Below are 21,295 nucleotides of genomic sequence, written 5' to 3' on the forward strand. Positions count from 1 at the left end.
GACTCAAGAGAGGCATAAAAAGACAAACAAGAAAAGGAAAGCTTAAGGGACTTAATAAAGTTATATTGTTTATATCTTTACATGGGAAGATACTTGTAACTCGTATGAATTTTCTCATTATTGTGGTAGTTAGAAGAAGTATAAATAGAGGGCACAGAAATGAGTTGGATGTGAATGAATATCTAAAAAAATAGAATTAAGGAGTGAGAGAGGAATTTACTGGGAGAAGGGGAAAGGGAGGTAAAATGGGATAAATTATCTCTGAAAGAGGCAAGAAAAAGCTTTTATGGTAGAGGGAAAGAGGAGAGAAGGGGAGTGAGTAAACCTTATTCTCAGCAAAACTGGCTCAAGGAGGGAACGACATACATATTTATTGGGGTATAGAAATCTCTTTACAAGAAAATAGGAGAGAATGGGGATAAGGAAAAAGGGGAAGTTATAAAAGGAGGCAGAAAAGGGGATAGTCAAAAGCAAAACAATTTTAAGGTGACAGGTTACAAGGAGAGCAGAGCGAGGGAAATACAGTTAGCAATAGTAATTGTGGGGAAAAAATTGAATCAAGTTTCTCTAATAAATGCCCCATTTCTTCAACATATAGAGTTTTAGTCAAATTTATAAAAATGAGAGACATTCTCCAGTTGAAAAATGTTCAAAACATATGAACAGTTTTCCGATGAAGTAATCAAAGCTCTATATGAAATATAGCTGTATAAGCTATATGAAAAAAAATGCTCTAATTCACTATTAGAGAAATGAAAATTTTAAAAATTCTGAGACATATATATGTCTCAGAATTTTTAAAATTTTCATATTAGTCATAATAATTCATATTAATATTACATATTAGATTGGAAAATAGGACAGAGGAGAAAAATGATAAATGTTGGGGAGAATGTGGAAAAAATGAGGCATTGATGGAATGGAATTGGTAAAATTGTAAATTGATTCAACCATTCTCTATAGCAATTTGGAACTATGCCCCAAAACTATAAAACCATACATGCCCTCTGATTTATCAATACCACTACTAGGCATGTATCCTAGAAGAGATAAAAACAAAACAAAAAGGAAAAGGATTTATATGATGAAAATATTTATAAGAGGTCTTTCCTGGAAACAAATAATTGGAAATTGGGGGGATGCCCATCAATTGAGGAATGGCTAAACAAATTAAGGTATATGATTATGATGGAATACTATTGTGCTATAAGAAATGAAGAGGGTCCAGGGTTCAAGTCCCTGTTCAGTCAAGTCCGGTCCCTGTTCAGTCAAGTCCCTGTTCGGGCGCCAGTTGTTGGGGGCCGGGCCAGGTCACAGGAAAATGGGAAACCACAACAGAGACTGCCTTTTCCAGCTTCCCCGAGCCTGACGGGGCTTCGGACGTCTCCGGCCCTCCTCGTGGAGACAGGAGGAGGGAATCACCAGACAGAGAGCCGAGGTTGATAGAACAGTGATGTTTATTGATGTTACAAGTCAGCCATGTCTCCCCGAACCACCCCGTGCCGCTCTTTTTTATAGCTCTTATCCTTCCTCATTACTGTACACCAATCAGGACAGAGAGTCCTCCCCGATCCCTCCCCGAAAGGAGGAGCCCAACTTTACTGTGCCTCCCCTGTTCCCCAACCTGTCCAGACTCCACCACACCATCAACGCCACCTTGGTAGTCCAGGGATACAGGTTAGGGTGGGCCTGACACAAAGGCGTCTCAACTCATCCCAGGAGGGTCAGGTCCAGAGCCTCTTACAACTGCTCTCAAAAAAAAAAAAAACCTGAAAAGACATGCAGAAGCTGTTGCAAAGTGAAATGTACTATGTATAAACTAGTAACAGCAATATTGTTAAGATGATCAGGTGCGAACAAGTTAGCTATTCTCAGCAATACAGTGATCCAAGACAACTTTGAAGAACTCAAAATGAAAAAAATGCTATTTATTCCCAGAAAAAAGAACTAATGATGTCTATATACAGATTGAAGCATATTTTTCTTTATTTTTTCCTGAGGGTTTTTTTTTTTTTGGAGAGGTCTATATTTTCTTTACATGACTTAAAATAGAAATGTTTTGCATGATTATAATTTTGTAACATATCTGATTGCTAGCCTTCTCAATTATGGCCAGGGAGGATGGGAGAGAAGTTGGAGCTCCAAAGTTTTAAAAACAAATGTTAAAAATTGCAAATGGGGGAAAATCAAATACTAAATTTAAAAAAATTTTCCCTTGAACCAAGACTGTGAAAAATACCTGATAATTTTCTCCCAATGTGTTTTTTTAAAATTCAAATTGTGTTCATTTTGACTGCATTGTGATAAATGAATAAAAAAGTATTTATTAAACACCTGACTTGCCAGGCCACTGAATGTGTTGTTAGATGGTAATCTGAATTCTGCCAGATTGCTTTTCAGTTTTTTGTAGTTCTTGTCAAAATGAGAATTCTTCCCAGAGTAATTTATATTCTAGCACTTACTGAACTCTGGATTATTAAATTCACTATTTTCAGTCTTCTTATTCTGGCCTGTTCTATTGTTTCAATTGGGGTTACCTAAGAGCCCAGGAGTTTTTTTGAGAGCTAAATCGGTGTTTAGGTGGAAGGAGGACAATCCTCCCTTATAATTTTTTCTTGATATAGGTAGACTCTTGTCCTCTGAAAGGGAGACTCACACACAATTATTTCCCTTAATCTTTCTGTCCATAAGGTTAGCCACAGTGAGGATGGCTGGGAGCAACAACTAGTGAAAGGGCTGAGGTCTCCACAGACTATCTCTTGGCATGTAGTTTATTAATTTCATTTGTACAATAAAATGTATATGGCCACAATGTGTATTATCTGTTCAATGTAAAGGAAATCTCCTAGACAGTGGGATAAGAAGGATGCAGACAAATCAAGAGCTCCATTATTTTAGAAATTTATAGTGATAGTTCATATTTAATTTCCCCTAGATTAAAATTTGAATCTGGTTCTTGAAGAAGACTATTCCTGCCCAATTGTGCTTGGGGTAGGAACAAAAGTGATTTAAGAGCTGTCAAGCACACTTTATTTTATTATTATTTTTTGACTGATAGCCATTGGGAGTTTATTCTTTATGTTAAAATTGCACTTATCAGTTGCTTTCTATGTCCAAGCACAGCACAACACTTGGAGTCACAGAACTTTAGTTCAAATCCTGTCTGGTATTTATTTATATTACCAAGTCATTTAACCTTTCTGGATTTTGCTTTGCTCATCTGTAAAATGATAAGATTGGATTAGATGACATCAAAACTCCTTTCTTGATCTAGAACTACTTTGTTTTCTATGGGCAAATAAAAAACACATAAGTTTAGATTAAAACAGGAAAGCCATTTAGTTGAATATAAGGAAGAATTTTTTTCACTCTTGAGACAATAAACTATTAGAAAGAGCAAGTTGAAAAAATTACAAAATCTCCATCACTTCATGGAGATCATCAGGAGGATAGGACAAATACTTGTACCAGACAATCTAGATAATCAGTTACCTAAATGTACAAGCATATAAAACATCTTTTGAGGGACCTTTCAACAATGGTAGGATTCAGTGGTTTTACTTATCTAATCGTATGGTCTTGCATATCTCACATATCTTAAACAATTCCAATGGAAGAACAGTAAAAGTGAAATGATAAAAATAGACTATAATATAGAGTTTCCACATTCAATTCACTCACATGGCCAGAGGTTTTGGTATGAAATCTAATGCCTAATTACAAGTAATAATAAGACCCACATCTCTAATTTATCCAGCAATTTAAAGGTTATAAGGGCAGTTAGATGGTCCAGTGAACAGAGAACTGGGCTTGGGATCAGAAAGACCTGAGTCTTTCAGATCCAACTATTATCAAGCACACTTTATTGAGTATTGGGATTCTGAAGGTTTAAAAAAAAGTCAGTCAACACATTCCATATTGGATACTGGACTGTAGTGCCAAGGGTGGCACTACACTTTGTTGCTAGGAAATTAAATTATTTTCTTTAGGTTTTCACTAAGTGTCACCTGAAATATCCTACCTGTATGCAGGAGACATTCACCAAGTACACAGTCAACCACAACACCATTTCATTAATTCAATGGTTAACTAAATTATCTGCAAGGTACTATTCAATTTTTGTGGGGGATGAAGATGGGAATTGGCTTCTGCTCTCAAGAAGTTTATAAAATTCAGACATATCAATAGCTATAATTCATATTAGAATCTTTGAGAGAGAAAAAGTAGCATGAGGGAGACTGAAATCAACTAATAGTAATTTTCCCCTCTTTTGAATTCTGTCCATCATTATCTCTATAAACATTTGGTTTTGTGGTAGAGGCAGAACAGTGTGGAAGAAAGAGAGAAAGAGAACTTGGGAAAAAAAAAAAGGGAGAGAAACCCGGATTAGAATCCTGATTTATACGCAATATGATCAAGGCAAATCAATTAAACTCTGAATCTATTTTCTCCTTTGCAAAATGGAGGTTAATAATATTTGTTTTATTACCTTGCAGGTTTGTTTGAAAGTGTTTTGTAATGGGGGCAGCTGGGTGGCGCAGTGGATAGAGCACCGGACTTGATATCAGGAAGACATGAGTTCAAATATGGTCTCAGACACTTCATACTTCCTAGCTGTGTGACCTTGGGCAAATCCCAATTGCCTCAGCAAAGAAAAAAGAAAAAAGAAAAGAAAGAAAGTGTTTTGTAAGGCTTAAATTACTCTGCAAATGTGAATTATTATATTTTCTAAAATAAAGTTGAGAGGGACCTTTGAGATGTAATCTAATCACCTAGTTTTCAAAAGTAGAAATTGAGAGAAAAAGAGAGAAATTGAGGGTTACACAGGTAATAGGAGCAGTCAAGATTATACTAACATTGCCAGGGAGGTAGTTAGGCAGAGCTGGCTTCAGAGCCAGAGTTCAAGTCCCAATTCTGAAATATAATGGCTGTGTAGCTCTGGGTAAGTCACTTAACCACTTAAGCATTCCAGGCAATTCTGTGCCTATGGAAACAAGAAGTTTCAGAGTAGGCATCAACATGAACTATCCAGAAGTTCCCTATATTAATGAAATCACAGGTCCAGACCCTATCTTCATTCTAAAGTAGCAGACCCAAAATTTGAAGCCAGCTTTCTGATTTTCATATCCATTATTCTTTGGTACTTATTTTACTGTTCACATCCTAGATCTATGGAGAGAACTGGAAGAAACAGGTGAGAAATCAAAATGGCTGATACTTGGCCAAGGTCATATTGTCAATAAGCATCAGAGGTAGAATTTTAACCGGGGTTCGATGACCTAAGCCAGCGTGCTTTCAACTGTCCCACCCTGACTTGGGCGAAACATCTGTTGAATAATATATTTAAGTAAAACAAAGTGGTAGTTTTATTTATTTAGGGATTTTCAGATTTAAACACACTGGCTTTTGTTTAATCCTTTAAACACTTGTATCAAACAAAGCACAGCACAAACATATGAAAATAGACTGTATCATTCCTGTAAATAATTCCCATAGGGTTATTCCAAGAAAAAAGCACATTTTAAAGAACTTTGTATTCAGTTATGAAGGTCAATCAACTCCCTTCGGAAACAAGAAAGAAAGTCTATTTCTTCCCATGTCATATCATATTTCCACCCACCCCAAACAGGTACAGGCACACTAACTTAAGTATGCTAGATCAGTCCAACTATTCTAAAAGTCAGCATTCTGTTTCTTAATGACTATTATCCCAGAATGCTTTGTTGTTTAGTCCTAAAGTTGTTTAGTTTTGACTCTCTGTGACCACAGGGATCAAAGCTTGTCAGACCCTTCTGTCATTTATTGTCTCTTAAAGTCTGTCCAAATTCACATTTGTTGCTTTCATGACACTCCATCCCATGTTCTGCAGTCCCCTTTTTCTTTTGCCTTCAAGCTTTCCCAACACCAGAGTCTTTTTCAATGAATTCCATCTTCTTGTTTGAAGAGCACACTAGTCCTTACAATATTAAGTTAAAAAATGTGTGTGTGTGTATGTGTGTGTATGTATACATATATATATACATACATACACACACATGTATGCATGTGTGTGTTTATTAGTAGGCATTTATTCACAAATTTGTTCTGAGTTCTAGTTTGTCATCCAGCAAAAGTATTTCTCTTTGTTACTTAAAAAAATGATTTGTATGGAAATAAAAGTACCTGAAATCTGTGGTTTCCTCCTCTTGGGCATTTTGACCTTCCTTCTAGAAATCTGCAAACAAAAATTTTCATCACTAGTTATCAACATCAACAGACCTTTAATTAAAGCCTAAAAGCCTGAGGCCCAATACTCAAGACTTCAGTTCCATAATAGCATGTCTAGTAGAGAACTGGGACAGTTAGGTGGCACAGTAGATAGTAGATAAACTCATCTTCTTGAATTCAAATCTAGCCTCAGCCATTTATTAGCTACATGATCCTGGGCAGATCATTTAACCCTATTTGCCTTAGTTCCTCATCTGTAAAATGAATTGGAAAAAGAAATGGCAAACTTTACCAAGAAAACTCCAAATGAGATTAGGAAGAGTCAGAGGCCACTGTACAAATAAGAAAGATAACTATTCCTCAGTTCTAGGAACTGGATTTGAGTTGTGAAAATGGTTTGTCCTTCTAAGCCATACGTATTTTTTTCTCCTTAGAGCTCTAGTTTACACAGGATCTAGGAAATGTTCTTCAGTAATAGAGCTGGGACCCCTTTCTATGGGAAGTCCTAACAAAATGCCAAGTACACCTTGGACTCATCTATTACCAATATGAGTTGTTTTAAACAGACCATTTGCAAGCTTTAGCAAAACTAAATTGATTTATAGTGATTTATTTTTTCCAGGGCTTGGGAATGTACAAGTTGAAATTGCCCCAAATGAATCTGTCCAAGCTTCTGTTCTAATAATAATAACCATCCCTTAAATTTGTGCAAATTTTATACTTTCTGTGTTACTATACAGCACCCAGCAATCTGACTCCAAGTACAGTGTTGTCTTTAAAGAACTAATTAAAATTTTGGTCTTCTTCATGGGGATATGGACAAAAACCATATGATGGTCTCTTTATTTTTAGGTTTAAGTGAACTCACAATCCCAGTTAGAGCTATTCCCAGTTTTATTTAATCTCAATGTCTTCCATGAGATTAGTTACCCTTTAACCCATATAGTGTTTTTGTACATAATTGTTAGTATGCTATTTCCTCCATTAGGCTGTGAGCTCAAGAGGTTCCGGTTTTCCCCTTTCTTTATATTGGTACACTTAGCACAGTGCCTGGCATTTGGATTGTGCTTATGGATTAGGTTGTGACCCTACATTTGGCTCCAGTGAGCTTCCCTATCCTATAGACAGCACCCAGGTATTTCATTACAATAACGTACTACAGATTCGTTAAATGCTGGTGGAAAGTTATAGACTCCTAATTCCTGAAAATAAGTCCCAAGGTGGTGTGCTTAATGTAAAGGGGCAGTCGAAGAGAGGGCCATTATCCATTGACCCCTAGTGACTACAACTCTAACTGGAAGACTGGTCCCTAAGGTCCCAAATCCAAAGACAAAAAGGCAATGTACAGCAGTTTTAGTCCGTTTTCCCCCCTCCCCCGCCTTCCCCCCATTTCAAAGCACCTAAATGGCAGTGAATGGAAAAAATGAATTTGGAAAATCCAAATTTAAATCCTGCCTCAGGCACTTCCTGGCTGTGTAACTATGGACAAGGTACAACCTGTCTGCTTCAGTTTCCTCATGGTGGTTGATCAAATGAGATAGCCTGTAAAGCAAAGCATTTATCAAACCTTAACGTGCTATTAATTTGTCGTAATTCAGTTGTGTCCAACTTGTCGTGAACCCATTTGGGGCTTTTTTGGGCAAAGATACTGGAGTTGTCCTTTCCTCCTGCAGCTCATTTTACAGATGAGGAAAACTGAGACAAACAGGATTAAGTGATTTTTTAGACATTCACTAGCTTTGTACCCCTGGGCAAGTCACTCAGTCCTGTGAGCCTCAGTTTCATCTGTTCAATGAGCTGGGGAAGAACAGTAGCAGAAAAGCACAGATGGGGTCACTCAGAATTGGACCCGACGGACTAAACGGCTTTCGGAACTGTTAGTGCATTAAAATGATTTCTGGGTTTGGGGTGTCGGGGCTGCTGCGGCTGCTGCACTTCCCAGCTGCACTCCCTGGCCCCCTGAGTGTAAAAGGCTCCCTTGACGGGACGGACCCTCCCCCCCCCCCCACGGGTGGGATAATAGAGAGCGCTTCGCCTTTGGCGCCCTCGGCTTTGGCCGCCCCCGCTGAATGAGGCGGAGGGAGGGAAGCGAGGGCCTATTCGGGTCTGACCAGATTCCAGCAGGTCAGGACCAGGTTCCTCCCAGCACCGTGTAGGTTTGGGTCGGGGCCACCTCGACCTGATGGGGAGGGGTCACAAAGGACGATTCTGGGCTCTCAGGCGCCAATCTCAGGCCTCACCTGAGAGGAAAAGCGCCTCTAACCTCGCGCGGGCCTCACCTTCCCGCCCAATCCCAACACTTCCCAGGTCCAAGTCTGGCAAACTGAGCCGGGCGCGCATGCGTGAATGTACGCCCAAGTATTGAATTCTCGCGAAAAGAAGGGCAAAGTGCTTGTCGGGAATTGTAGTCCGGCCTTCCGTTCTCCCGCGCCGGCGCGTCTGGTGCCCGCTGGCACGGCAAAAGGCGGGGCGTCCACCTGGGGACCGGGCCTAGCCGGAAGTGAACTGACGAGGGAGGGCGGTCCTGGGGTCCCCGCCCCCCTACCCACTCCAGGCTCGTCGGAAATATGCATAAGAAGAAGGCGCCCCCGGGACCCCCGGGGCGCGGCGCGGCCGCAGCCAGACAGGTGAAGACCCCCCACCTCCCCCCGCCAAGAGAGACTTGGCCCCTCGGTTTTTGCCCTACCTTGCCCGCTCCCTCTGGCCTCCTCCCCTTGTCCTCTGCTCTTTCTGGCCTTCCCCATCTGTCCCTCCAGTCCTTAGCCCTCAGTGACCCTACTTCCCGCTGTCCACCTCGGCCCCGCCCCCTTCCCCCCTTTTCTGAGAGTTCTAACCCCTCCGGCCCCCTGCTCTCCTGGGCCCCTGCCTTCTGACCTTCTCCCCTGTGGGAGGCTTGGCTCTCTCTCCCCGTCTTACCTCACCCCCCCAGCCCCGCTGCCCTCTGTCCTCCCGGTCCCTCCTCCCCCTCTCCCCCGCCCCCTCTTCCTTGCTCTCTGCCTTGCCTGGCCCCATGCTCTGCAGCCCCCTCCTTCTGGGAGCCTGTCCCCATCCCCCACTCCCCTCCACCCTCCTTGGTCCCCCTTTGCTCTCCTTAGTTTAGGCCCCCTCTCTTTTGGGAGGCTCCTTCCCAGTGAAATCCCGGTAGTTGTCTCTCCTGTGGTGATCACTCCCCTCTTTCCTCCTCCCCTCGCCGAGGCCCCATCTTCCCCCCTTTCTGTGGTGTCCTGCCTTGGCCTAAAGATGGAGACACCTGTAGCTTTAGGGGGGGGGGGGAGCAGAGAGGCCAGAGCTGGAGATGGCAAACCCAGGGCAGGCCGAGACCCCCAGTGGGCCCTGCCCTCCCCACTCTGCCCCAGCTCCGTTCCCAGGGTCCTGGGGGGAGGGGAGAGGAGGCTCACTTAGGTAACAGGGAGGTGGCCACAGGGAGGTGGCCACAGGTTGCCGGCTGCTGAGGGAAGGCAAACAGGCCTGTTTTTCCTGTTGTGCTTGGCCCAGGAAATTTATGTTCTGGTCTTCCTGGGAGTCGGGCTCAGCACCAAGGCCAGGCTGCCTAAGCCCCGGGGTGCAGGTCTGAGAGGGGATTGACTGCTGTCCAGGGTGCCGGCATTCTCTGGGTCTCCCTGCACGCAGAACTCCACTGACAGTCCTCAGGCGCCTCAAGCTTCCATCCAAATAGGGAGGTTTCCGGGCGCCTGAGGAGGGCATCCCCCTTGAAGACAAAGTGCTTCTCACCCTTCTCTGGTCCAGATTTTTAACCGCCCCACGGGGCGGGCTTTCCCTTAGAACGTCCCCTCTCAGGGCTCCTCGTCCACATTTGCTGTGTCCTCGGAGAACGTCTCAAGCTTTGTAGCCCAGGCGACACAGGAGGGGCGAGGTTTTTAGGTTCAGTCGTGTGTTTGCTCCTCTTCCAGACTTTAAGATCCTTGAGGGCAGGGGCTGTTTTAATTCATTCTTTCCCCGCACTTGTTGTGATACTTTATATAGAGTTGGTACTTAATACCTACGTATTTTTGGTATTTGTACCCAGGATCGTTCACTTTTTCTTCAGTTTGACCCTCCTACTTCTCCAAAGGAAGATGTTGATTGGTGGTATGAAGGGAATAGAGAGAAAATTTCAGTGACAAGTAACAATAGAGATTGTGATCATCTCAAACTGACGGGGAGGGATCTGTAACTTGAACCTTGCTGAGTGTCACTGCAAGCCTTGGTCTTATTTGGGTCTTTTTCCCTTGCCTTGAAGCTGGGCCTTCTGGTGGACTTCTCCCCTGATGGGATGATGATTCCTGAAGATGGTGACAATGATGCCGACCTTGAGGCAGAATTCATGGCCTTGGTAGGGGCTGAGCCACCTCGGGAACTCAAAAGCAAAGGTGAGGGGGTCCCCACTACCTGTTGGGAGTCTTCTTATGCACCCAAAGCCTAGAAGATCCTACTCTTGTGCATTCCTGATTGTCCATATTAAAGTTCACCCTCTTCCCTGCTTGCCGTTGTCCCTGCAAATCCTGAGCACCATGAAAAGCCAGAGTTGGATGTGGAACAGCGTTATTGGGGTAGCTAAGGGGTCCAGAACTACTTCTGTATTTGTTTTCTTTTTAGCTCCTTTGCCTATGGAGACCATTGAAAAGATGGCCTCTCTGTGTATGAAGGACCTAGATGAAGGAGAAGGGGAAGAGGAGGATGAGGAGGATGTGGAAGATGATGATGAACTGCTGGTGAGGAAAGAGCTTAGATGATTTCTCCGAGCACTAAAGTTTTTCCATATAGATCTGTTCTGCCTGTGTAAGGCAAGCTAGGTCCCTGACCTCTGCAAAAGGAAGGAAATTGTGAAGGATGGGTAAGAGGGAATATGGCACCAACATTATTAGCATGCAACTCTCATAGAGCCAGGAACTGTAGAAGCAAGGGCTATCTTACCCAGATTTGTCCCCACCATATGACCTTTTTACTTGGTTATCGATCATATGGTTCTGCCTACATTTTGGGAAGGCTATCCCAGGGACTTCCCACTCCTTTTACTAACAGAACTGAGGTTAGCACTGCTGTGAATGAGTACTGGATATTAACCAAGACTCACCAGCGTTTAGCTCCTTCTGTGTGTCTCTAGGCGGAGCTCAATGAAGTTCTCGGGGAAAGGGAGGAACCCCAAGATACCCAGAACCTCCCCCTGGCCAAGGTATGTTGCTGTCTCTCTTTGGTTTATTCTGTGTAAGATTCCCAGAGTTCCAGGCTAAGCAGTTTCCTTATTGTCGTCATCATAGCTAACATTTATATAGAGCCTACTAGATGCTGTGCTATACAACAACCCTGAAAGGAAGGTGCTATTATCTGTTTTCACAGATGAGGAAACTAAAGCAAACCAAGATTTAAGTGATTTGCCCAGGGTCACACGACTAGGAATTGTCTAAGGCTGGAAGATGAGTTTTCCTGTCTCCCAGCCTAGCACTACATCCACTGCATCATCTAGTTGCCCTTGCATATAGGACAGTCCCTTAAAGATCATCCCTAAAGACTCCTAGCTTTAAATACTAAGATCTTATGGCCTGAAGCCTGTCCCAAAATGAGCTAAAAGCCAAGATGCCGTTCCAAGGACCACGTGTGGGATAGATTTTCCACCATGATGGGTAAACAGGTAGAATGTCTCCTAGGAGGTACAGTTCTTAAGCTTGGGGCATAAGTTCTCCCTCTCTTAGGGTCAGTGACCCCCATATTTTCTTGCAGCCACCAAGTCTTACACAACCTAAGGTCAGCCCTAGCAGTACTGGTATGGAAACCACCCTAGCTGAAAGACTGGCCATGTACCAGACTGCCATCACTAATGCCAAGCAGGTTGGGGACAGCTCCAAAGTCCGGAGATATGAACGAGGTGTCAAGGTGAGAAGGAAGAGTCTGTTCTATAGCTCCGTGTCATCCTGAGCTGGCTCTGCCTTAGACTGAGCCAAGACTTCCCCTCTCCTTAGACATTGGAGAATATGCTGGCCTCAGTTAAGAAGGGACGCAGCATCAATGAAGAGGACATCCCGCCTCCTGTGGCTGTGGGGAAGAGCCTGACAACCACCCCAGAGGTTCCACCCACTCAGAGTACTGCATCTACCCAGCCCCCTCAACATCAGCTACCAGCTGTTCCTCCCAAAACACTGCCGGTGCCCCCTAGTCATGGCTCTGGGTTGACTGAAAAGCCAGTCCCTGTAGCCTCACCTGTGAGCTCAGGTAAGCCTGGTATGACCTTTGACTGAGCTGGGAGTCCTTCTAGATAATAGTCCTTAGACCCCAACATATTGGGGAGTGGACTGCAAAGTTCCATTCTCTTTTCTGTACTCTTGCTTCCCCAATATCCTTAAAAGTTCCCAAAACTCCTGACAAAAAAAAAATAGTATCCACCTCCAAAGAAAGAATTAATGGAGTCTGAATGCAGATTGGAGAATACTTTTTAAATTTTTCTTGGTTTTTTTCCTCTGTTTTCTTTCACACTGTGACTAATATGGAAATATGTTTTCAATGACTAAACATGTGTAACCTATACCAAATTGCCTTCTTGTGAGGGAGGGAGAGAATTTGGTACTCAAAATTTTAAAATCCAGATGTTGAGAAATTTTTACATGTAATTGGGGGGAAAGTATTTTTAAAGAAGAAGAAAACGTTCCCTAAGCAGATGGAGTTACCTGTTCTTTTGGAATCATCTCCTGTGCTTAGGTGCTGGCAGTCCTGAGTCCCTGGCCCTGTTGCAAGAGCGGCAGCGAGAGTATAAAAGGGCTGCATTGCGCTCCAAGCAGGAGGGAGACTCAGAAGCAGCTGCTAAGTATTACCGTGTAGCCAAGGTAAAGTATGATAGGGGGCCATGGTTCTTGGGCCTGACCTGGCTGAGTGGCTTATGGGGTTGGTTTCCTTTAACATAAATCTGGCCAATTTCTTCTCTCCTGACAGATAACTACAGCCATCTCCTCATTTCCTCCTTTCTTCCCTTAGAGTTTTGATGCTGTCCTGGAAGCAATGGCGAAGGGTGAGGCTGTGGATCTATCCCGATTACCTCCACCACCTGGTAAGTTGTTTCTGGCATCTTGGTCCAGGGAGGAAGTGAACTATTAGGGCGTAAATCTCTTCAAGGAAGAGCAAAGTCCATGCCAAGGACAAGGTCTTATAATTGAGTATTCCTACAACACCTAGCACAGGACTGGGAACTTAGTGTAGGTTTGGGGGTTGTTTGAATAACTGGTCCACTTCGTTTTCAGACCAGATGCCCAAGACCTCGCCATCCCCAGGACTTCAGCCTCCCACTTCCTCTTCTGGTACTGGCACTATCTCCCCTTCCATGCAAGGTAAGCACAGTGCCTTCAGGGAAGAACTAACAGAGCCACCTGAGCTTCTGAGTCACTGGTGGGCATCAAGGACCCTAGAACCCCAAGGCCAGAGGACCCCAGGGTGTGGGAAGGAAAGGAGGGCCTTAGCAACCTGCTAGTTATGGAGTCTTTCTACTTCTCTCCAGAGATGCCCCCCCCTCCACGGACCCTGCTAGAGGCCTTGGAGCAGCGGATGGAGCGTTATCGGGTGGCTGCAGGGCAGGCCAAAGACAAAGGAGATGATCGCAAGGCTCGGATGCATGATCGCATCGTCAAGGTGAGGGGACGCATAGGACTGGGTCTGGGCTGAGTGTAGAACCAGGTTCGCACTAAGCCAGTCTTTATTTTCCCTTTGCCCCCCAAAAATGAACATTTTAAAAAATCTTCACAACAAATATGCATAATCCAACAAAATGAACTTCCACATTCCAAAAATATCTGTCTCATTCTGAATCTTATGCTCACCACTTCTCTGCTGAGAAGTGAATGCTCTGTCCTTGGCCTTCCAGAGTTAGGGCTTGTCACTGCATCAATCAGAGTTTTAAAGTTCTTTTCAGTGTTATTTTCTTTGTGTCTAGTTCTCCTCACTTCAGTTTCTATCATTCCATAGAGATTTTCTGAACTGTTTACTCCAAAATGGTTCATTTTGTCATTTCTTGGGTTGTATTAATATTATATTACATTCATATGCCATCATTTGTTGAGCCATTCCCTAACAGGTTTCCAAATCTCTTCCACTTCTATGCTCCCACAAAAAGAGGTGCTGTACATTTTTATATATACAAATCCTTTTCCTCTTTGATCTCTTTGGAATATAGCTCTAGTAGTGGGATTGCTGGGTCAAAGGGCACAAACGATTTCATGACTTTGGGGGCGTAGTTCCATCGTTCACATTTTACCAGCAGCTCACCGTCATGCTTGTTTTCCCCCAGTCCCTGTTTATTTTTCTCTTTGTAGTTTTGCTAATCAGCCAGCCTTTTCCCTACAGCAATATCAAGATGCCATCCGAGCCCATAAGTCAGGCAGATCTGTGGATGTGGCTGAATTGCCAGTTCCTCCAGGTAGGTGCTTGGCAAAGTCGGGCCTGTTGGGGCAGTCCCTGGGTGCAGAGCTCAGGAGAGGCTGGTGACTACTTTGACCCGGAAACAAGGAGGAGTCAGAAGGGCTCTCTCCCTCTGAGAGATAGGACATTTGTACTCTTGCCTCTGGGGAACTGGGCAGGGTTGTTGGTGAGAATTGTTTGTGGGAGGTTGGCTTTAGGTGGCTATATTGGTCCATGAGTCTTTGAGCAGATAGCTTCAGGGTGGTGGTTTGTAGTCTGTGAACTGGCAATCTTTGTGGGGGTGCAAGGGGCCCCATGACATCTGGAATCTCTAAAGTATGATGTTGATTGGAGTCTCTTATGTGGGCCAGGTTTCCCCCCAATCCAAGGCCTGGAAGCAGCCACACCCACTCAGCAAAGCCTGGTAGGGGTTCTTGAGACTGCCATGCGGTTGGCCAACCAGGATGAGGAAGAAGAGGAGGCAAAAAAGGTATTTGAGAGAGAGAGAGAGATGGGAGTGGGGAAGGAGGGTGAGTTTGGAACAGGATATTTGCCCCCTCATCCAGATTGGAGGGACAAGGTGTAGAACAATGCTAGGAGATGTGACATCTGCCACCTGTGTTATCTTGGATAAGTCGTTGAACTTCTGAGCCTTTTTTATCTGTAAGACAAGACTCATGATATTCGCGCTACCTACTTCACAAGGTTAGCTGTGAGAAGAGTGTTTTGTAAACCTTAAAAGAGTATAAAAGTGGAAGCTATCATTATCTGACATTGTCCTTGACTGTGGGAGTTAACATTTGGACCTTTGGGTGGGGGGTACCTTAAAGTTGCGTGGATTGGGCAGTGTCACTATTTGTTTTCTTTGTTGTTTCCTCCATGCTAGCCCAGCACCCACTCCCTTCCTTCTCCACAACCCAAACCCCAGACCTCCCGGCCTTCCGTTCCAGCAACTGCTCCATCTGGGAAAGTGGCTGCAAAAGGCTCCACCAAAGGTAGGTTCCCTGTGCCCCAGAGGTCGGTTCTGTGGGTGATGTGCTTGTTGGTAGTGCCTGGAACCAGCTTCCCCCTCCCTCCTTCTCCTGCCCCACAGCCCAGCAGCAGCTGGCTTTCTTGGAAGGAAGGAAGAAGCAGCTGTTGCAGGCAGCCCTGCGAGCCAAGCAAAAGAATGACCTCGAAGGCGCAAAACTCTTTCTTCGCCAAGCCAAGGGCTTGGAGCCCATGTTGGAGGCTTCGATCAACGGGTTACCTGTGGACATCACCAAGGTGAGGGGTTGTTGTGGCTCCCAAGACTCCCTTGCCATGTCCCCGCCTCGTGCCACTCTGTGCCTTACCAGAATCACTTCCCTTTTTAGGTGCCCCCAGCACCTGTCAATAAAGAGGATTTCACGCTGGCCCAGCGGCCAGGCGCAGCCATCTCTCGGGAACAGGCCGGGCATTACGCAGAGCTCACCAAGTTGATAAGGCAGCAGCATGAGGTATGGGCTAAGGGTTAGAGGGAGACCACTGGAGCAGTGATAGTCCTGGACCCCAAGGCAGTGGCTCCCCTAATCTTCTTGTCTCTTTACTCCCCCAAGATGTGCCTGAAGTATTCCAACCAATTCACCCATCTGGGAAATGTTGTGGAAACCAGCAAGTGAGTTTCTTTTCCCTTCCTGTCTTCTCCTCTCCAATGGAATGGAGCATCTAGAATTGGAAAGACCCTTTGACTTCATCTAATCCTATGTTCTTTAACATGGGCATCTGGTGAAGCCTAGGGATCCCTTATCACAATCAGGTGTCTTAAGTGTACCAAACAAAACAAAGGTTTACAAAGGAAGACCCTGATACTGAAAGTTATCAAAATAGCTATCTTTAAAGTTCATGATCCCTAGTTAAGAAACCCTTTGTGCTACAGATGAGGAAGCTGAGGCTTGGAGAAGTTAAATAATTTGCTCCTTTCTTTAGGAAATGTTCCTATATGTGGAATCAAAATATGCTTCCCTGTATTTTCCACACTAATTCTGCTTCTTCCTTTCTAGCATAGGGATAGGGAGATGAAAAGAGGGAATGAGAGGTATAAAACTTTGAAGCTTAGCGGAAGGAATGGGCCTCCGGGGAAAAAGCATTAGATTTTTTGGTCAAAGAATCTGGGCTTTAAGTAGTAACAAGGTCTTTTCCTTCCCATTGCACTAAATTCCATTCTTTCTGCTAAACTTGGAGTCTTTCCCTCTTCTTCTATACCAGAAAGGCAAAACCTGTGTCAGTGTGTGAAAAGTAGAGAGAGGAAGATTTTGGCTCAAGGTTTGACATGATTTACTAATGATGAAAGCTATTCAACATCAGACTGGTAGTGGCAGTGAGTTCCCCATCATTGAATCAGGCAGAATTTGGGTGACTTGAGGATATCATAGAGAATTTCTTTCTGGGGGTGGGCTTCAGGTGTTTCTGAGCCTGGGATTGAATGACTCTTGTGACTTGCTTGTGGCTTCTGCTCCCTAATGCTCCTCCATTACGCATTATGTACTCAGGACTTCCTAGCCACCACTGGTGGAGATGTGATGCAGCCCCTGCCCTCTTGGGAGCTTATCTGTTTACAAACCCCATATCTGCCATGAATAGTCAAGAAGCACTCATAATGTTTGCAGGTAGCATTTATGTAGAAAGTACTTTACATACATTTGTTCATTTGGTCCTCACAGCAGCTCTGTGAAGTCAACATCCCCATTTTACAAAGGAGACAGACAGAGGTTGACTTGCCCAGGTTTACCTAGCTTATAAAGGTCCGAGGCAGGATCTAAACTCCATTTTTCCATGTCCAGTGCTCTCTCCACCAGGCCAGCTGTTACTTCTGCCAAATGTACCAAATGTATGTCTTCCTACCCAATTCTGAACTCCTCCATCAATATGCATATTAGGTTATGGCAGAAAAGGAGATTTTCTTTTCTGGGATAGGGTCTGGGAAGGTGACCTGCCTTGTACCCAGTGCCTTTTCTCTTCTTTTTCCTCCCCAAGGTTTGAGAAAATGGCTGAGGACTGCAAGAAGAGCATGGAGATCCTAAAGCAAGCCCACAGCCATGGTTTCCCACTTCCCAAGTTCCATTATGAACAGAGGACCTTCAGTGTGGTCAAGTAAGACCCTTAAGGATTCTTTCCTCCCCTTCTACTCCAAATCTGAGACTAGCGAACAATGGGCAGCCACAGTTGGGGAGGTTGCTTATCTCCTCTGAGGCTAGTGTTTGTGCTCCCTCACTCCGTTCTGCTCTGTCCCTTCTAGGATCTTCCCAGAGCTCAGCAGTAGTGACATGGTTTTGTTCATAGTGAAGGGCATCAATCTTCCCACACCACCAGGTAACAGGGCCCCAACAATGGGAGGAAGAGGAACTTGGATACCTCCTTAGGGCTGTTTTCTCCCTTCTCCTATCTTCCTGCTTTTTCCTCCACCTGGCTGAAGGAGCCTTGACCCCCAGCCTTCATTACAGGAGTATCCCCCAATGACCTGGATGCCTTCGTGCGATTTGACTTCCCCTATCCCAATGCAGTGAGTGAGGACTTTGGAGGGGGGAGGGAAGGTGGAGAACTGAATCCTGAGGGCTTTGGGGGGTTTGCTTAAGATGCTTGAAGAGCTGGGCTTGAGCAGATGTAGCAGTAAAGAAAGATACTTCTCCTCGAAGAGAGGGCTGAGGTCTTAGGGACAGGGTCCTTAGACTTCCTGGGGCTGAAAGCAGGATGTATTCCGACCACCCCTAACCTCGGCTCTCAATGTAGGAAGAAGCTCAGAAAGACAAAACCAATGTGATAAAGAATACAGACTCCCCGGGTAAGTAGAAGATGGAGGGCAGGGTCATCGATATTTTGGAGGTCCAAGGGCCTGATCTGACATCTGTCTTTCCTCTCCTTCTTTCCTGGGCAGAGTTCAAGGAACAGTTCAAGCTTTTCATCCAGCGGGGACACCGGGGCTTCAAGCGGGCCATCCAGAGCAAAGGAATTAAGTTTGAAGTGGTGCACAAGGGGTAAGTGAATGAGGAGCCAGGACCGAGTGGGACAAGCTCGTTGTGTCCCACAGGCTCCTCATGGCCACTTCTCCTCAGGGGACTCTTCAAGCCTGATCGTACTCTGGGGACAGCCCAACTCAAGCTGGAGGCCTTGGAGTCAGCTTGTGAGATCCGAGAAATCTTGGAGGTATCTGGCTCTTTCCTGACTTCTCTCACTACTTCCCAGTTCCTTGGGCCATGTCTTGCCTGACTTGACTTTTCTCTCTCCCAGATCCTGGATGGCCGTCGCCCCACAGGAGGACGGCTTGAGGTGATGGTCCGCCTGCGGGAACCTCTGACTTCCCAGCAACTAGACACTGTCACAGAGAGATGGCTGGTCATTGACCCTCTGTCCCCGGTGAGAAACAGGGCCTGAGGAGCTGCGCCAGGGAAAGGGAAGGCACTGAGTAGAGAATATAAAATTGGGAGGCAGTGGGTGAGGCCTCGAAGGGTCAGGATAGTCTTTGGGGCAGCCTTAGAGAACAGAAGGGGACCTGATGAGACCGGCTCTCTTTTATCTTCCTGCTGTCCAATCTGAACAGGCCACAGTGCCCAAGGCAAAGGCCCCACCCATCCCTGCCCCTGGACGGGATCAAGGGGGCAGGTAAGTGCCTGGGCTGGGCTGGTGGGGCTGTGGGACTCACTGCCCATCTCCCGAACAGAGAATTATTTGTTTGATTGAATTGAACAGCAGACCAGCCCGCAACTTACAGAGCTTCAGCATCATGGCCTTTGACCGGGAACGACTAGAGAGGAAGGTGGGTGATGGTTCTGGGGCAGGGGTTACCAGGGACCTCTCCACACTGGCTCCTGAGCTGGGGCAGTGTCCTGTGTGCTCCCTCTTCATGGGTGGGGGGAGAAGGGGGGATTTCTAAAGCCCATCCCAAGAGGCAGGGGTGTCTGGGCTCTCACTCCCAGCTGTTTGGCAGATCATGGCATACAAGCAGGCCCGGCGGGCAGTGCCTGGGGAGCTGGCCCAGCAGTACCAGGACCTTGTGCAGCATAGCCAGTGGCAGAGAGCACAGCTGGAACAGGGAGGCCCGGCCATCAGGAGAGGTAAGACATGTCCAAGCAAGCTGGGTCTGGAAGCCCAGCTCTGAGCCCTGCCAATGGCCCACCAGGAGGTGTTTGTAGGTGGGGCTTAGTCCTTCCCTGAGCCTTGCCAGGCAGCAAGTGGTAGAGGGGCAACAGGAGATCCTTTCCTGATGTTCCTAGCTTTGGTGGGGACAGGGCTAGGCGGGCCACCATCCAGGTCCTCATCCCTCTGTCTGGCCTTCCAGAGTACCACGCTCAGCTGGAACGATACCTGCAGTGCTACACCGAGGCTGCCCGACGCCTGGGCAGTGATGGCAACAGGGTGAGGCCTGGGGAACGTCAGGGTCTCTTTAGGGCCACGGGATACCCTCCATTTCTGGGCACTGGGCAGCAGGCCAAGACAGGGAATTGATGGACCACTGTGTTCCCAACAGGACGCAGCTAAGGAAGCTCTGTACAAACGGAACCTGGTGGAGAGAGAGGTAAGAGCCCAGGGTGGTGGCTGTAACAAGGGCCTTCCCTTCCATTCTCTCTCTCATCCTCCCGTCCCCCATCTCTGACCCAAGAATTACCAGAGCCTCTCGGGCTTGAGGTGGGATCTGACCAAGACCCTCATCCCATCTCTGACGTGGGGCTCCTGGAGTCCCTCACCTCTGACCCAGGATGCTAACCCTAACACTGATCTCTGGGGTGGGCTCTCTTCCCAGCTGCAGCAGCTTCGCAGGTGATGGTTTCATCAGGACTATCCCCAGGGCACTGGGCTTCTCCCAGTCCAGGGAACAAAGGCAGCTGACTCTGGGAGCAGGTGGAGGGGCCCAGAGTACTAGGAAGGAGGTGACGGGAGAGGGGTGAGCACCAGAGCCCCGGGCTCCCTCTGGGCTCTCCAGCCTACCCTGATGACTGCTGAAGACCAAATCTTCTGACAATCACTTGACAATCACTGGGAGGGAAGGGATGTCTGTGGCCTGGCCCACTCTGAGGGAAAGGAGCGTAGAGTGGCGCCTATTTCAAGATGGAGTTTGGTGTCTCCCTCTCCCTTTGCTGGTGGAATTGTGGAAACAGGAAAGTTTAAATTACCGTGAAGGTGTCTGTATGCTCTGTGCCACACAGAGCTCCCCATTGGAAAGCCAGGCCAACTGGCAGAGGCTCTGGGCTCCCAAGCCCATAGACTGGCTCATGCCCAGGGCAGCGTTTCCCTTCTCCCAGGCCCCCATTGTCCCCTCCACAGAATGGTTTGCACAGTCGAGCAGGCTTCTGGCCCTGGCCTACCCAAGGAGGGGGTGAGGTCCTGGGGACTGGGTTCCGGCTGCACCCCCCTTCCCTCCCAGATTCCCAAGCACTTTATTTTCTCATCTGCCAGTCTGAGGCTCCTGGGAAACCTAAAGGTACCAGCCTCAGAAGCCTTAACTGGCCAGCACCCACCCCAAAGAACACTCTCCTGCCTGGGCATGAAACCTGTGGGACCCATCTCCCTAACCCTCAGCCTGCCTGGCCAGCTGCAGGAGGTGCAGAAGCATGACCCTCCTGGGCTGGGCAGACCTCCCATTGCCTCTGAGTGAGGACAGGTCCTCAAACCTGGCAGGGGGAAGGGCGGTTGGGATTGGGGGGAGCAAGCACACAATAAAGAGCAAGGGTTGCACACAGCACGGCTCTGTCCTTTGTTT

At 46.3% G+C, this 21,295-nt stretch overlaps 1 protein-coding gene and 1 long non-coding RNA gene across 4 annotated transcripts; one reads left to right on the forward strand and one right to left on the reverse strand.

The window, feature by feature from the left end:
* Positions 1 to 891: 891 nt before the first annotated feature.
* Positions 892 to 8,561, reverse strand: LOC127544826 (uncharacterized). The gene is made up of 4 exons (XR_007949535.1): positions 8,448 to 8,561; positions 6,163 to 6,214; positions 4,490 to 4,643; positions 892 to 1,769 (listed from the first exon to the last, which is right to left on the reverse strand). It is a non-coding gene; the product is annotated as an uncharacterized LOC127544826 (long non-coding RNA).
* A 129-nt stretch (positions 8,562 to 8,690) lies between these two features.
* CC2D1A (coiled-coil and C2 domain containing 1A) lies at positions 8,691 to 21,274 on the forward strand. Of its 3 annotated transcripts, none has more exons than XM_051971669.1 (29): positions 8,692 to 8,834; positions 10,448 to 10,577; positions 10,804 to 10,919; positions 11,312 to 11,380; positions 11,926 to 12,078; positions 12,165 to 12,414; positions 12,898 to 13,022; positions 13,171 to 13,243; positions 13,434 to 13,520; positions 13,688 to 13,818; positions 14,530 to 14,602; positions 14,955 to 15,073; positions 15,470 to 15,578; positions 15,677 to 15,849; positions 15,939 to 16,061; positions 16,161 to 16,219; positions 17,578 to 17,694; positions 17,840 to 17,913; positions 18,045 to 18,103; positions 18,331 to 18,382; positions 18,476 to 18,575; positions 18,654 to 18,744; positions 18,829 to 18,954; positions 19,139 to 19,200; positions 19,291 to 19,354; positions 19,526 to 19,652; positions 19,877 to 19,953; positions 20,066 to 20,113; positions 20,339 to 21,274. In XM_051971669.1, exons 1-29 carry the CDS (start codon positions 8,775 to 8,777, stop codon positions 20,357 to 20,359), a joined length of 2,868 nt encoding a protein of 955 aa, XP_051827629.1. In that variant the 5' UTR covers positions 8,692 to 8,774; the 3' UTR covers positions 20,360 to 21,274. The 3 variants fall into 3 exon arrangements, with proteins under 3 accessions (XP_051827630.1, XP_051827629.1, XP_051827628.1); XM_051971668.1 differs by having other exon boundaries at positions 8,693 to 8,834; positions 19,288 to 19,354; XM_051971670.1 differs by lacking the exons at positions 19,526 to 19,652; positions 19,877 to 19,953; positions 20,066 to 20,113; positions 20,339 to 21,274 and having other exon boundaries at positions 8,691 to 8,834; positions 19,259 to 19,354.
* The last annotated feature ends 21 nt before the right edge of the window (positions 21,275 to 21,295 follow it).

This window comes from Antechinus flavipes, chromosome 1, assembly GCF_016432865.1.
Source record: "Antechinus flavipes isolate AdamAnt ecotype Samford, QLD, Australia chromosome 1, AdamAnt_v2, whole genome shotgun sequence".
Classification (NCBI taxonomy): domain Eukaryota; kingdom Metazoa; phylum Chordata; class Mammalia; order Dasyuromorphia; family Dasyuridae; genus Antechinus; species Antechinus flavipes.